This window comes from Coenobita brevimanus, chromosome 89 (assembly GCF_032717465.1).
Source record: "Coenobita brevimanus isolate Jiangsu-jjx chromosome 89, ASM3271746v2, whole genome shotgun sequence".
Classification (NCBI taxonomy): domain Eukaryota; kingdom Metazoa; phylum Arthropoda; class Malacostraca; order Decapoda; family Coenobitidae; genus Coenobita; species Coenobita brevimanus.
The window spans coordinates 13,000,871-13,017,061 of NC_137042.1; the positions used below are offsets into that span (position 1 = coordinate 13,000,871).

The following is a 16,191-nucleotide window of genomic DNA, read 5'->3' on the forward strand; positions in this document are numbered from 1 at the left end:
AGGAGCATGGGGCTGGGCTACTCACTCCCCACATTTCCTCTTTATCACTTATTTTCATCATACCCACAAAACCATTCATTATGTCGCTGGTATCTGTATAACTACCAAATAGGTAGTTGCATGATGGTCTGTAGGTGGTCTATGGATGTGACCCATAATGAGTTTACAACCAGGGGATGATTGAGGTTTGTTGCTTATAAAATAAATGAAGATAGCAGCTGGTGTTTCTTGCCTTGAATGTCTGCTTTGATTAGCCTAGTTAGCCTACATTCAGTCCCCCAACTCTTATGAGGAAATAAAGCTGCATTATTTATTTAAAAAAAAAAAAAAAAAAATTGACAAACTAAAGTTACAAATAGATCAGCTTATTACTGCCCATATCTACAGAAAGATCAGATTATTACTATCCATAATTACAAGTAGATTAACATATTACAGTATAATTACTGTACAAGTAAATTGCCATTTTATTTTCTACAATTACAAATAGATCAGCTTATTCTATCTATTCTATCTATTGCCAGACGCCTCAATCCTGTTCGGGGTGGCCACAAACAAATTGCCTCCACGTCGCCCTGTCCCCTGCCATTTCACTGCCATGCTCCCTACTCACACCCCTCTCTCTCATATACCTCTCCACCCCATCCCTCTATCTCATCCTCGGCCTCCCCCTCCCTCACCCCCCTTCCACCTCACGCACATACACTCTCTTCGTCAGTCTTTCACCCTCCATCCTCTCCACATGGCCAAACTCACCTCAGTGTATTCCTCCTGACGCTTCCTGTCACATCCACATCCACACCACAACGCTCCTTTATATCCTCATTCGTCAGCCTGTCTCTCCATGTGACTCCACAGGCTCCTCTTAAATAACTCATTTCCTCTGCTATCACTCTTGATTTGTGTCCTTCCAACAACGTCCAAGCTTCACTTCCATACGTTAGAGTTGGTATCACAATGCTGTCATGTAGTAGCTTTTTCACTTCCATGCTCACTTCTGTTTCTTATCACTGCATTCAAGGAACCAGCAACCTCTCTTCCCTGCTGTACCCTTTCAAGTAGTTCACCCTCCAAACTTCCATCCTTACTCGTCACACTACCTAAGTACTTAACGTACTCACATTTTCCAGTTCTTCACCATCCAACCTCACTGTGTATGCACTGACTTCACCTCTCTCAAAGACCATCACTTTACTTTTCCCTACATTCACCTTTAGATTCTGTTTATTATTCACTCTCCCAAACTCATCCACCAAGCCTTGCAGCTCCCCTTCATCTTCACTCAACAACACAGTATCATCTGCAAACAATAGTACAGGGAGTTTCCAAACACTACCCTCTCTCACCAGGGCCACTACAACATCCACTGCCCTACCTTGTACCTCTTTTATTACCCCATCCATGAACAGATTGAACAACCATGGAGACATTGTTACAGTTAGGTCAGCTTATTACCATCCATAATTACATAACAGCTTTTTACCATCCATAATTACAGATAGATTGGCTTATTGGTATCCATAATTTGTCGACTACCTCCTGTCCATTCGTTCCCAGCTACCCACTTGGTCCTGTTTTCCATAGTTACATGCCATTTTACCTTACTTTTTAGGTCCCAGCTTAAGAAGTTCCTTGGCCGGAAAATGGAGAGTGCTGTCAACAAGGCAAGGTCTTTGGCTCTGGAGGTCTCACAGCACCGCCATCGTGAGGAGAAGGATGTATTTGAGGATGATGCTCCTGCTCACGACACAATGCATTTCGTCAAGGTGAGGTCTAGTGAAGCTTTAGGATGTTAACCCAATTCAGTCTGGTAACATAATTTTAGAGCTTATATAATTTTGGAGATAATTTTGGAGTTAATATAATTATGACATTTGTGTAATTTTGGAAGTTATACTTACCACATCCACCCAATTTTATTCACCTTATAGACGATTTCTTGTTGTGATGGGGTTATAGAATGCTATGTCTAATCTCCGTTGTTCAAAATAATGTCTCCTGAGCTTATCAGAATCACCTGGAAAAAGCTAAAAGGGTTAATTAGAATTTTCAGTATGTAGGATGAACTATATGAGAGAGGATATATGGCTGTACAATTCTATTATGTTAAAATATTTAGGTGTTTATTATTAAAACCAGTTACTTGAATTTTTAAGAACTGGGACTCTGCTATAACCAGAGAATGATTATGTCATAATTATCCCGTGTAGAAGGATTCTCAAAAGAGGGCAAAATATTGGAGATGATAGTGATTACATGTGCTAAACTCTTTAACTTGGCCTAAAATTGCTGCCCTTCCATCTCGAATGCTGAGTTTTAACCCTTTGGCTACCATCAACGATTTTGGTACAGCCCCCTTGAGAGGCATTTTTACACCCAAAAATGAAATTGCTTTTCCAGTGTTTTTGATTGGTGTCATAAGTTTATCTATCTATCTATTCCCAGACGCCTCAATCCCGTTTGGGGTGGCCACAAACAAATCGCCTCCAAGTCGCCCTGTCCCCCGCCATTTCACTCCCCTGCTCCCAACTCACACCCCCCTCTCTCATATACCTCTCCACCCCATCTCTCCATCTCATCCTCGGCCTCCCCCTCCCTCTTTCCCCCTCCACCTCACTCACATACACTCTCTTCGTCAGTCTTTCACCCTCCATCCTCTCCACATGGCCAAACCACCTCAGTGTGTTCCTCATAACGCTTCCTATCACATCCACATCAACACCACAACGCTCCTTTATATCCTCATTCGTCAGCCTGTCTCTCCATGTGACTCCACAGGCTCCTCTTAAATAACTCATTTCCACTGCTCTCACTCTTGACTTGTGTCCTTCCAACAACGTCCAAGCTTCACTTCCGTACGTTAGAGTTGGTATCACAATACTGTCATGTAATAACTTTTTCACTTCCATGCTCACTTCCCTGTTTCTTATCACTGCTTTCAAAGAACCAGCAACCTTTCTTCCCTGCTGTACTCTTTCAAGCACTTCACCCTCCAAACCTCCATCCTTACTCATCACACTACCCAAGTACTTAAACGTACTCACATTTTCCAATTCCTCACCATCCAACCTCGCTGTACATTCACTGACTTCACCTCTCTCAAAGACCATCACTTTACTCTTCCCTACATTCACCTTTAGACTCCTTTTCTTACACACTCTCTCAAACTCATCCACCAAGCCTTGCAGCTCCCCTTCGTCCTCACTCAACAACACAGTATCATCTGCAAACAACAGTACAGGGAGTTTCCAAACACTATCCTCTCTCACCAGGGCCACTCCAACATCCACTACCCTACCTTGTACCTCTTTTATTACCCCATCCATGTACAGATTGAACAACCATGGAGACATGACACATCCCTGTTTCAACCCAACTTTCAAAGAGAAAAATTCACTTAGTTCACTATCCACACGCACTGCAGCCTTCGCACCATCGTACATACTCTTCACAGCATTCAACAACTTCCCATCTACTCCATATATTCTTAACACTTTCCACAATCCTAGTCTATCCACCCTGTCATATGCTTTCTCCAAATCCATGAAAGCCGCATACAACTTCTTTCCCTTCTCTAGAAACTTTTCCACTAAAGATCTGAGAATGAATATCTGATCTACACAACCTCTTCCCTTCCTAAAGCCTCCCTGTTCTTCTCCAACTAATTTCTCTGTTCTTTCTCTAACTCTGTCAATAAGTATCCTACCATACACTTTTCCAATTATACTAAGAAGACAAATGCCTCTATGATTACCACACACTTCTTTTTCCCCTTTTCCTTTGTACAAGGGAATAATTATACCTGACTTCCAATCCTCCGGGACTCTACCTTCCTCCCAGGCCAATCTGCACATCTTCCACATCCATTCTACTACTATCTCTCCCCCATGCTTCAGCATTTCACCACACACTCCATCAATTCCAGGGGCTTTCCCTGATTTAACTTTCTTCATTGCTTCCACAACTTCTATCCTACTGATTTCTTCCTGTCTTCTCACCTCCCTCCTTCTCCCAGCCATTCCCCAGCCACTTATACTCGCATTACTTCCATCCTCCACGTTCAACAATTCCTTAAAGTGTTCTCTCCATCTGCTCACTTTTTCTCCCTTCTTCACTAGTAATCTACCATTTTTATCTTTCACTCCCCTGCTAACTTCACTTCCACCCTGTCTTACTCTTTTCACCTCTTTCCAGAACATTTTCTTACAGTCCCTCCACTTTACACTCAAATTCCTTCCAAATTCCTCATCCACTCTCTTCTTACTCTCTCTTACTAATCTTTTCACCTCTCTCTTTCTTTCTACATATAACTCTCTCTTCCGCCTCTCAACTTCTTCCACGCCCCTATTTCTCATCCATTCATTGTATGCTTTCTTCTTTTGTGCCACAGCCCATTTCACCTCTTCAGTCCACCACGCTGTTCCTTGCACCCCCCTCTGTCTTCTCTTCCTTCCACACACCACATCACATGCTGCACATATTTCTTCTGTAAATATTCTACACACCTTCCACGTCCCCCATCTGCTCCAATTCATATTTGCCCAATCGTTCCTCCACATCTCTCTTATACTCTGCCTTTTTCTCATCCTCTTGTAACCTTTCCACTCTCCTTGCAACTACTCCTTCCTCTCGTCTTTCCCTTCTTCTGTTCCTCCATCTTACTTGAACTTTAATTCTGGCCACCACCAAGTAGTGGTCAGAAAGTCCACTCCCCCAACCTCTATAAACCCTTGCATCCAATATACATCTTCGCATCCTTTCATCCACACACACATAATCAATCATTGCCTTCCTTTCACTCAGTTCACCACCCACCCTTCTCATCACTCGCCATGTATACCTGTGGATCATTTTATGCCTGAAGAGGGTATTGGCTATCACCAACCCCCTCCCAGCACAAATGTCCACTAATGCACTCCCATTCTCATCTACCTCAGCAGGCTCACCCCACTCACCAACTATTCCATCCACCTTCACATTCCCAACTTTACCATTCATATCACCAATCAAAAACACTCTCTCATTCCTTCCAAACTTTTCCATGCACACTTCTACATTTGTCCAGAACTCTTCTCTCACTCTTCTAGCACGATCTTGCGTTGGCGCATACACACACACAATCGCCCATATTTGTATTCCAACTTTCAACTTTACCCACACAATCCTTGATCCAACTGATCCATACTGTCTTATGCTCCTCTTCCATCTTTTACTCACAACTATACATACTCCTTCCTTTGCCCTCTCATTCTCACCTACTCCTGCACATATACCCCATCCATACTCCCATTCTCTCACACTTTCTCCTCTCCATTTTGTTTCAGTTATTCCACATACATCCACTTTCGCATCCTCAAGCACCTGAACAATCTCTCTCTCTTTCACCTCATCATTTGCTCCCCTTACATTCCAAGTTCCAATTGCAATGTCCTTTGTCCGATCCTTGGTCGTCAACGTTTGGTCAGTCCTTGTCCGAGGCTTATTGTTTGTTTTTTTTGTTAGTTGTTTTCCGGGGAGGGGCACTAACCCTCCGGCAACCCTTTTAGTCGCCTTTTATGACAAGCAGGGATACTGGGGGAGTATTCTTGAAAAAAAACCCTACCCCAAGGGGGGGGGGTAGGGGGGTTTTTGTATCTAGCATTAGAACTGCTTGAAAGTTGAAAGTTTTGTCAAAATTGATTTTTTATTAAATTGCATTTTTAAAAATTAATTAAAAATATTAGTATTAGAGTATATGTGGTCTAATTTATATTAAAGGCTGCTTTATCATGTTACAGCAACAAGCGTATACTGCCAAGGTTTCCATGGAAAATAATGATAATGATGAGTTCCTGGCAAATCTAAACAATAAAAAATATAATGAGATCACATCCTATCATGTTCCTTGAAAAACGGAAATTATCCATGCATTATTGTGTTACAGCTAAAAAAGTATCCTGCCAAAGTTTCCATGGAAAATAATGATGTGATATTCCAAAAAGTTAAATTATGACTTCCTGGCAAATCCAAACAGTAAAAAATGCAGTTGTAATGGGATCACATTCTATCATGTTCCTTGAAAAATAAAAATAATGTAACTGCAGTTTATCTACCTTGTCTAACATTGACATACCCTCTTATACACCTTCTGAGTGTGATATCTCTTGAAACAGGGGATGAGGCACAATGCAGGTTTATTGATACATTCATTGCAAAAGTGAAGTTTGCTTTCTTTTACATTGTCCCTTTCCTTTCAGCTTACATTTTGAGGGCTCAGTACTGCACACACAGCAGTTTGGCTTATGTTTCATGTTTTCAAATTTGGATACAAAATGGTTAGCTAATTTATCTAGTCTTCCGATTCCTGGGGCATCATCATGGTGGTTTACCTCTAATCACACTTGAGAGATGTGTATGACGGGGGAAGAAAATACTGCACTTCTCAATCTAGGCCTATGCCTAAAAACGATCTTTTCACAATAACTTTATCACCCACATGCACTTTTCTAGTATAAACTCAAACATGATGAGCTACAATAACTTGCATATACATACCTGTATACCTCCAGTAGATAAATTATATGTGAAACACAGTAAGATAACGATAATAGATAGAAACACCTGATCAGATCCCAGCAGAAAACACACGTATTTCATATATTGACACTTTATTCTGGCATTGCATGTATATTGACAGTTAGCTATATGCATTGATCTTGATGTTATTTAGATACCATAAATAGCATAAATCTTCCCTGAAGGAGGCTAAAAAATGGGTCCAAGGCAGAAGAACTCAAGCGCATGGGTGGTGCGAGGGTGGTCAGCCACAAGTCGGGGCAGGTTGGATGTTTACAAATGCTGCCACCTGAAGCTGGTGGCAGCTACAGCACCTAGCATCACGACCAAACTCATGCGAGAGTGGTAGATTAAAGTCATGTAGGTTAAGAAAAAATTCAAGAAAGTGGACTACATTCGAGTCAAGGCACATGGCCTTTTTTTTTTTTTTTTTTTTTTTTTTCTCGACCTTGAACTTGCAGTGTAGCCAAAGGGTTAATAATAGATTAAACCTTTCAGTATGGTGCTATGGAAAAGATGTAAAACTGTATTATTGTCTTTTATTATCACTGATCTAGCTGCATGAAGTACACACACACACACACACACACACACACACACACACACACACACACACACACACACACACACACACACACACACACACACACACACACACACACACACACACACAAAAAGGAAAATTAAGGCAAAGAGAGTGTAATTGTATTTTATTTCATTGTCATCTTTGCTAGTATCATATACCTGGTACTGTATTTAATAACTTGCAAGCTTAACCCCTTCACTCTGATGATGATGATCCTTTATTCCTGCTACCAAATACAGTACACTCGCACAGTGCGCGAGAGATTGGGCAGTCCATGACTTCGCGCAGTGTGAATTCACACACTGAGAATACATAATCTTATGAGAAAAATTATATATGGGTGGCACCCCCTCATACCTGGACATTTTTTGACCCTTAGAGACATAATAAAGGTCAAATTTTTCAGACATTGTACTACAGATATAGCTACAATAACAAAAATATGGGCAATCACCTTAACAACAGTAGACAGCAGGCCTGATGGACTTAAATAACAGGGATTCTGAGGTGCGGCAACACACTTCTAGTGCCCCCGCCGCCACCCTGGCTGCATCACGCTTGTTTAACGGTTGCCAATGTTGTATTATTCCAGGCTCGGACGAAAAAATTTACAGCCTGTCGAATGTTACATTTCTTCCAGAATGCAACAACATTCATTATGGTGGGGGATGCAGGTATGCCAGGTGAAGCAGGTGAGTTAGGTGGGGCTGTGGAGGTGGAGGGGGAGGCGGCGGGCGAGTCAGGGGAGGTGGTGAGGGGAGGATCCTCCCTCTCCTCCTCGCTACTGTTCACATTTTCAGCAATTTCCTTCATCTCTTCTTGCTCGTTTGTTTCATTCCTCATCTCGTTATAGACGTATTGGCAGTATAACAACTTGGTATTCACGAAATGAACGTCATTATTATAGAAACTGGGTATCTATTCTAACTTACTGTCATTGCCAAAAATGTTACTGTCAAAGTTGTTATTGGCAATATCTTACTGTAGACACCTCTTGAACACCTTCCCCACGAGCCTCTAGGTCACCATTGGCGTGTTGTGTGGGGGTGGGGGTCACGTACTGATGGATAATGGCGTTTTGGAGCCACTCCTTGTCTCTACCTCGTGTTTTGTAAGGTAAACGCACGTATTCAAGGTTTTTGGTTATTATTTTTGGTCACTCGCGCACTCTGAGCTCGCGCAGTAGGCGAGTGTACTGTACTATAAATGATTTTTTGCAACCTAGGAAATATCTCTATTGCTCAACAGGTTATTGAGGGCTATAACCAACCCCTCTTGTTTGAAAAGTCTCCCTAAAGGGAAATAATATTGTTAGGAGGCAGGAAGAATAAAACAAGAAGTACTGGACTGTACATCATTATATGGAAGGGGTTGCTGGTAACTGTTATCGTCTTCCATTAGCTTTGACATGCAGATAAACAAAAACAAAAAAAAATCTAGAATTTGGCATTCAGGTACACTCCATAGCATCCACATGATTTTAATTGATTGCCAGATAATTGACACTGTCCAAGATCCAGCAGAAACACTAATTACCCATGCCAAAGAAGGGTCAAGCTTCTTTTATCAGCTAAAGGAACTATAAATATACTGTATTCTTCATGTTCTAAGTGTAAATATTCAGTACAGGTGGTCATCATTTTATTTCAGGATTGCCCTTCCCCCACCACTTTTTTTTTTTTTTTTTTTTTTTTTTTTTTTTTTTTTTCATACATTTGGTGCTGTAAATCAGGTAGCTGTCACATCAACTTTATAGTTATCAGTGAAACCACAAGTGGCGGTACATTACTTTCTAAAGTTTGCTGAGGAATAACAGTAATAAGGAACATAAAAAGGCAACATATTTTTAGGATTTTCCATGTATGCAAGCTGTAATTTTTTATATTTCATCAGTAAGGCAAAGAGGTGGTAAGACCAGTGACATTAGTAACCAAATATTAACCAAGACTGATGAATATGTAAAATCCCCTAAGGGGGCCAGTCCTGAGCCCCTTGTTGTTTATCATGGTACTTGAAGCCCTCTCACATGACATCATAGATGGACTGCCATGGGAGATGTCTTCTGATGATTTGGTGTTGGTTGCAGAAAATGAAAGGGAGGTGGAGGAAAGATTTAGGAAGTGGAGAGATGGTATGGGTCACAAAGGCTTAAGAGTAAATGGTATCTAGGGCTGGGGGCGTACTGTTAAAGAAGAGGAAGAGTGCGCTTTGTCACAAGGGCGTGGGAAGTAATTCCATCTTGTGCAGTGTTTGTGATAAATGGGTGCATAAAAGATGTAGTGGTATTAGAGGTAGACTGAGAGATAATGCTGATTTCATGTGTGCAATGTATCGGGAAGAGCATGTGGAAATTGCCAGGTGTGAAAGGATTGAACTTGCTGTGAGTCTCTTGAGTGTGTGGAACAGTTTTGTTATTTGAGAGACATATTATGTGCTGGAGGCAGGACAGGAGTTAGCTCTGTGACTAGATTGAGGAGTGGTTGGAAGGAGTTCAGGAAGTTGTTGCCTCTCCTGACATTGACAGGGCTCTCCCTCTATGCTAAGGAATCTTTGTATGCAGCATGTGTTAGCAGTGTAATGCTGCATGGTAGTGAGACCTGGGCAGTAAAGGAAGAGGATGTTGCAGGCTTAAACGTAAAATGTACAGAGATGGCAGTGATTATGTGAATGTGTAGTGTGTCCTTGAGTGCAAGGCCTCCGGGGGCTAGGTTTACAATGGAAGGTTAGAGAGGTAGGATGGGACTGGAGTGTATTGGTGTTGTGATGAGGAGAGGTGGATTGAGATGGTTTAGGCATGTGGAGAGGATGGGGGATGATAATTGGGTGCAGAAAGTGAGAAGTGTTAATGTTACGGGTAGGGTAGTTATAGGTAGACCGAAAAAGACCTGGGACGAGGTCATTGAGCATGACCTCAGGGTTATCCCTTGGATTGTGCAATAACCTTTTTTTTTTTTATCCCACCCAGTGGTGTGCAAAAAATGAAAGAAAAAAAGATTTAGTTTTTGTATATTATAAACTTGAAGATAAACATCCAGGGCATCATATGGTAAAAAAAAAAAAAAAAAAAAAAAATCTCTCCGTCTTCGTGTAGGGCCATGTGTAAGTTTGCGTAGGGGAGTAGTGGAAAAATGAAAAAAAAAAAAAATAGCTTTTGTTTATTATAAACCTGAAGAAAAACATCCAGGGCATCATCTGGTGGGGGGGGGGGGAACTCTCCGTCTTTGCACAGCGCTATGCTTAAGTTTGCGTTGGGGTGGAGTAGTTAGAAGTGATGCACCGCCGGCACAGTCTGAGCTGTGGCTCACAATGTGACACTTCCCAGCCTGAGTTGTGGCTCACAATCCATGGGTTAAGAGACTAAATAGGGAAGCTGCCAGAGATAGAGCAGCATGGAGAGCTGCCATTAGATGACCTAGGCCGACACAAGCTAGCCTTCAAATACACAAACATATATAGTATCTCATAGAATAGATTTTCAAAAGCCTATGTGTGGATCCAGATTGAGGGGCAGTTAAAAACAATGCTACAATTGTACAGTTTTAAAATAAGTTTAATAATTTTTCAGATCAAGACAGCACACAGCCACAAGGGACCATTGGAGTTTGACAACTTGATGTATGTCCAGGAAATTGCAGGTAAAGTTCTCTTGTGCTTTAGAATGTTCGTCAGATTATACAGGTTTTACCTTAAATTGGCCCAAATTTTTTTATCATTTTGCAGCTCATTTCATGTAGCTCAGTAATAAAAGATGACAATGCTTTGGCTTATCATCCTTTCCATAGACTTCCTTCGTGACTAACATCACGTTCTGATGTATCTACGAATACCTTCGCAACCATTTTTCTCTTCAAAAGCTGAATAGAATTGTCTGGAAATTGGAAGAATAAGGTGAAAATTGTGTCATCAGATTCAAGGGGTTCTTAGCAAGTCAATCTCTGCAGGCGAACACACTGGACCCATCTGGTGTATGAAGTACAGTGGATGTGGGCGGTTACTTGCAACAGCTGGGCAGGATCATGTCTTGCGGGTGTGGGTTCTCAAGCAAGCTTTCACCTACTTCCTTGACATCCGCACAAAGTGTAATGCTGATATTAAGGTATTTCTGTTTCTGTTTCTTCTTGGGAGTGGTAGGTGAGGGCACTCACTGTCCACTCACTCAATGTAGTGCTGCTCTCAGGTGCCTGTCCTTTCCTGTCTTCCTTCCCTCTTTCCTTCCTTCCTCTTCTGTCTTTCTTTCCTTCATTCTTTCCTCTTCCATCTGTCTACGGGCGCCTCTACACCGAGTGTCAAGCCAAATGGTTTCCTGTACACCAGAAAACCATTTGCTATGCTGGGTGGTAATGATATAACCAGATTATGGTGCCTGGTAATTTAGTGGGTAATTAAGTTGCTCCACTTGGATTGATTTGGTGCAGGTTTATGTCCAAGGTGTGGTTTGGGGTTTATTGCTCACATAATGCCATTCAGGGATGATTGAGGCTGGTCACTCTCATCTTAAATGGCAGGACCAACTTACCTAGCCCCATGCTGCTATGCTCCTCATGGGACAACACTGGATTAATTGATGAATGAATGTTTCTTCTTGGTTTATCTGTCCACACACTCGGTATATCTTAGAGTAAAGCATGTACTAAATAATATCAAGGCAGTACAGTACTGAGCTGGCTGTGTTATTTGCTTCAGTTTTTGCTGTCTACTACAAGCTTTATCAATTATCATAATTAGGTGGGTTGTGGTCATCTACATAGTGTTTACACTTCTACAACAAAAATTATTTCTGTGACACTTTTCTTGCCGACACATCCATCAGTAAATCAGGGAATTCCATATCATGAGCTGACAAGGCTGGCTAACTCATTCACAGACAGCCGGTAACATCATAATACTGTATTGCATTAAAGATGTTGTTTTGGAAGGAGTAAAATAAGAAAATAAAAGAGAGAGAGAGAGAGAGAGAGAGAGAGAGAGAGAGATCTCCAAGCTCAAGTTAATGTTACATTGGCAGACCCAGTAGGTTAACCCCTGACCACCGGCTGACGTGTATAGCCGTCACGATTTTGGACGCAGAGCAATGCCGGTTGACATGTATAGCCGCAAGCATCATCCTGCCACCCTTTGAACATTAACTTATCCTTACTCATCAGTGGGACCACGTGGAGACGTGGGATACTTTCATTTGAAAGAGGAAGAGTTGGTGAGTCTAATGTATCTTCAATTTTTTCACTAGCTATTATAGTTTGGCAGATATTAGGGTTTGAAGTAAGGGTATTTTTTTCTATCACAGTTATCCCTTGTATTTACCTAATTGTGATATATAGGAAATGAGCTACGCTCGTGGGGTCCCGTCTCTGTTTCTCAATAAGTCAAATTTAGCCTTAAACTCGTTTAAGTTTTTAGACTGGATGATCTCTTTGTCCAGGCTATTTCACAGGTCTGTACATCTATAAGGAAAACTATATTTCTTAATATCCTTCAAGCAGCTTGGTTTCTTCAGTTTCATTCCGTGTCCTCTTGTTACTCACTTATCCCATAAAAACAGATCTTCTTTGTCAATTTTATCTACTCCCACCATGGTCCTGAACACTGCAATCACGTCGCCTCTCTTTCTCCTTTCTTCGAAGGAAGGCAAATCCAACTTTTTCAGCCTCTCTCTGTACAACAGATCTGCCAGACTGGGGACCATTTTGGTTACTCTTCTTTGTATTCTCTCAGTCTTGTTTATATCTTTCTTTTTGTGTGGGGACCACACTACTGCTGCATATTCTAACCTGGGGTGAATCATGGCCACTATCAATGTTTTCATCATCTCCTCATCCATATAATGAAAAGCTACTCGTATATTAGTCAGGAGTTTATACGTCTCTCTAACTGCCTTGTTAATGTGTTTTTCAGGTGACAAACTGTCCTGGACCAGCACTCCCAAATCTTTCTCTTCCCTCGCTTTTGTGATTGGTTCGTTACCCATCAAATAATTCAGTGATGGCCTCTTGGTACTTTTACGCATTTCCAATATTGTACATTTCTTTGCATTAAATTTCATTTCCCACATCCAGCTCCAATCGTGTATCCTGTCCAGATCCTCCTGCAGCATTTTACAATCCTCCTTAACCTCTATCTTCCTCAAGACCTTTGCATCATCAGCAAACAGACTTGCATAACTGTTCACACCATCTACCATATCATTTACATAAATCAGGAACATTACTGGCGCCAACACCGAGCCCTGTGGGACTCCACTTGTTACTTCCCTCCATCCAGACATTCTATCCTTTATTACAGTCCTCATTTGTCTGTCTCTCAAAAAGTCTCTCATCCATACCAGGAGGTTCCCCTTCAATCCTCGTATATGCTCTAGTTTTCACATTAGTTTCTTATGGGGTACCTTGTCGAAGGCCTTCTCCAAATCTAAATACACACAATCCACCCATCCATCTCTCTCCTGTAGCACGTCAGTTGCTCTTGAGTAAAAAACTCAACAAGTTGGAAACACATGACCTTCCACTTCTAAATCTAAACTGGCTATCAGCCAAAATATTCACCTCTTCCAGATATTTTTTCCATCTATCTTTCAGAATCCTTTCGCACAATTTTGCAACCATGCTGGTTAGGGACACTGGTCTATAATTCAGGGGTTCTTCCCTGTTTCCTCCCTTTTAAGTTGGTACCACATTTGCCCTTTTCCATTCTTGAGGCACTTTCCCCTCTTCCAGAGAACACACTATTAAACTGTGAATCTTATCTGCCAGTTGTTTTCTGCATTCCTTAGGTACCCAATTAGAGATTCCATCTGGTCCTGAGGCTTTCCTTACATCTTGAATTTCCAGTAACTTTACACTTCCTGTACTTCCACTTTTATATCTTTTATCACTACATTTCTAGTCACTCCCTCCCCTTCCACAAACTCCTTTTCATTAGTGAAAACTGATTGGAAACATTTGTTCATTATTTCTGCTTGCATTGCTGCATCTTTATAGACCTCTCCTTCTACTTTCAAGTTGGTGATTCCTTCATTTTGTTTCAGTTTGCCATTGACAAATCTATAAAACAGTTTGGGTTCATCCTTACATTTATCTACTATACCTTTTTCAGAATTCCTTTCTTCCTTTCTACATATTCTTGTGTATTCATTTCTAGTTCTTTTATATTCTTCCTTTATTCTGTTTTTACATCAAAGAGCCCCCGGCGTGTGGGGGTCAAGGACATTGTCTTTTTCGTCATGTTGTCCTAAACTATTGGGGCTAGGAGGCTGCAGTTTACACCAGGTATTAACCTATATGAGAGATTATTTGTGTATAAGTTTCATCCAATTCGGTTCATTAGATTTTTATTTACCAGTAAAGAAATTAGACGTTTCCTAAAGTAATGCATAAAATTTGGCTTGCCATGTGGCGAACTAATCATAAAGAGTTGCTTTACAGGTCCTCTAACATGTTTTATGATACAGTATTTGCATTAGAAGAATATGTGTGTGTGTGTGTGTGTGTGTGTGTGTGTGTGTGTGTGTGTGTGTGTGTGTGTGTGTTTTAATGAAAATCTAAGTTTCCTGTTTTGCCAATATCCTGGATGATTGGCAAGCACTGTACACCAGACATATTGTACAAACATTCCAGTGACAGAATTATAGTAAATTTTATGAGCTTTCCAGTGTTACCTTTATTTTTTTCCCAACTATTATTAGTTTAGGAGCTAATAGAATTCAAACATTAAAAAGGTATGTTGTCTGAAAATGACCGTCAAAGTTATGAAAAGGTCTCTTTCATTTTTCTTCTAGATTCGATTTTTTAATTGCATGTGATCATGAAACTTATGAGCTTTGCTGGTACTTGGTCCCATCCCAGTACTAGAATACATGTTTTATGATATTTGCATTAGAATTACAGTATTTATTTATTTATTATTATTTCTTTTTGAAGTTTCCTATTTAACCAATTTCCTGGATGATTGGCAAGCTCTGTACACCACACATATCATTATACAAACATTCCAGTGATAGAATTTTATGGGTTTTCCATTGGTACCTTTGCATAGCAAGCCAAATTTTATGCATTACTTTAGGTTTCTTTTAGGTAATTTAGAAATTCTTGATAAAAAAATATCAAAATAAAAATTTAATTAACTGAATTTGGTGAAACTTACACACAAATAATCCTTCATATAGGTCAAAAACTGATGTAAATTGCAGCCTTCTAGCCCTAATAGTTTAGGAGCAACATGTTGAAAAAGATGATTACCTTATAAAGATTTGCACTTGAGTGCTTGATGTGGGTGTACAAAAAAGCAGTTTTAAAACACTTATATTTTTGAAGATGATTTAGTTTGCACATTGGCAGAGGAAGGATGCCAGAACTTCCTGGAATTTTCCCAGAATATTAGAAAAAGCCAGATTTTTTTCGTCAAAAATGAAGACGATGTCCCTAAGTATATTGTGATGGCAGGCTCAGCAGGTTAAGTATATTATGTTGGCAGGTTCATTACATATATTGTGTTGACAAGATCAGTATAAGTACACTAAGCTTTCGTTTTTCGATCGATCGTTATTCGACAATTCGTTGTTTCAACATTTAAAAATATATAACCTCTTTCGTTGTTTGACGTGGTTATCCCTGCCATTTCGACAATTTTAGACCGCGCGCCACCAGACAGACCGGCTGAGCTGTCTCAGTCTCCTGCATTCTGCTTGTTGATTGGTTGCCTCTTCATCCGTCTACATTTCTATTTGACCACGTGGAAAACTACAGCACCACCATGGCTCCACCCAAGACCCCTACTGCTACTGCCCTTGTCAAGTGCTCACCAACCTGAGTGAGTGTTTTGCCATTGCATGATCAGGTGATGATTGTGCCAGTGATTAATAAATGCTCTTAAGGCACAGTACTGTTTTGGCGCCAGTTTTATGTAATGCACATCTTAGTTTGCAGCAAGTTAAGTAGGTTATAATACCTGGGGGTCTTGGGGGCAAAACCTCCCATTTAGGTTTCAGCACTTCCAGTTAGACTCCCACTGTTATTTATGGTTTTAAGTTGCATACATTTGAGTTTGTTTTGGTGTGG

At 40.7% G+C, this 16,191-nt stretch overlaps 1 protein-coding gene across 1 annotated transcript in view; it reads left to right on the top strand.

The window, feature by feature from the left end:
- Positions 1-16,191, top strand: part of LOC145411375 (uncharacterized) — a 102,316-nt gene that overhangs the window by 68,345 nt on the left and 17,780 nt on the right. The window contains exons 15-17 of the mRNA XM_080281406.1: positions 1,613-1,766; positions 10,707-10,776; positions 11,083-11,237. Coding sequence (XP_080137532.1) covers positions 1,613-1,766; positions 10,707-10,776; positions 11,083-11,237 — 379 coding nt within the window. The remainder of the gene's footprint in view (positions 1-1,612; positions 1,767-10,706; positions 10,777-11,082; positions 11,238-16,191) is intronic.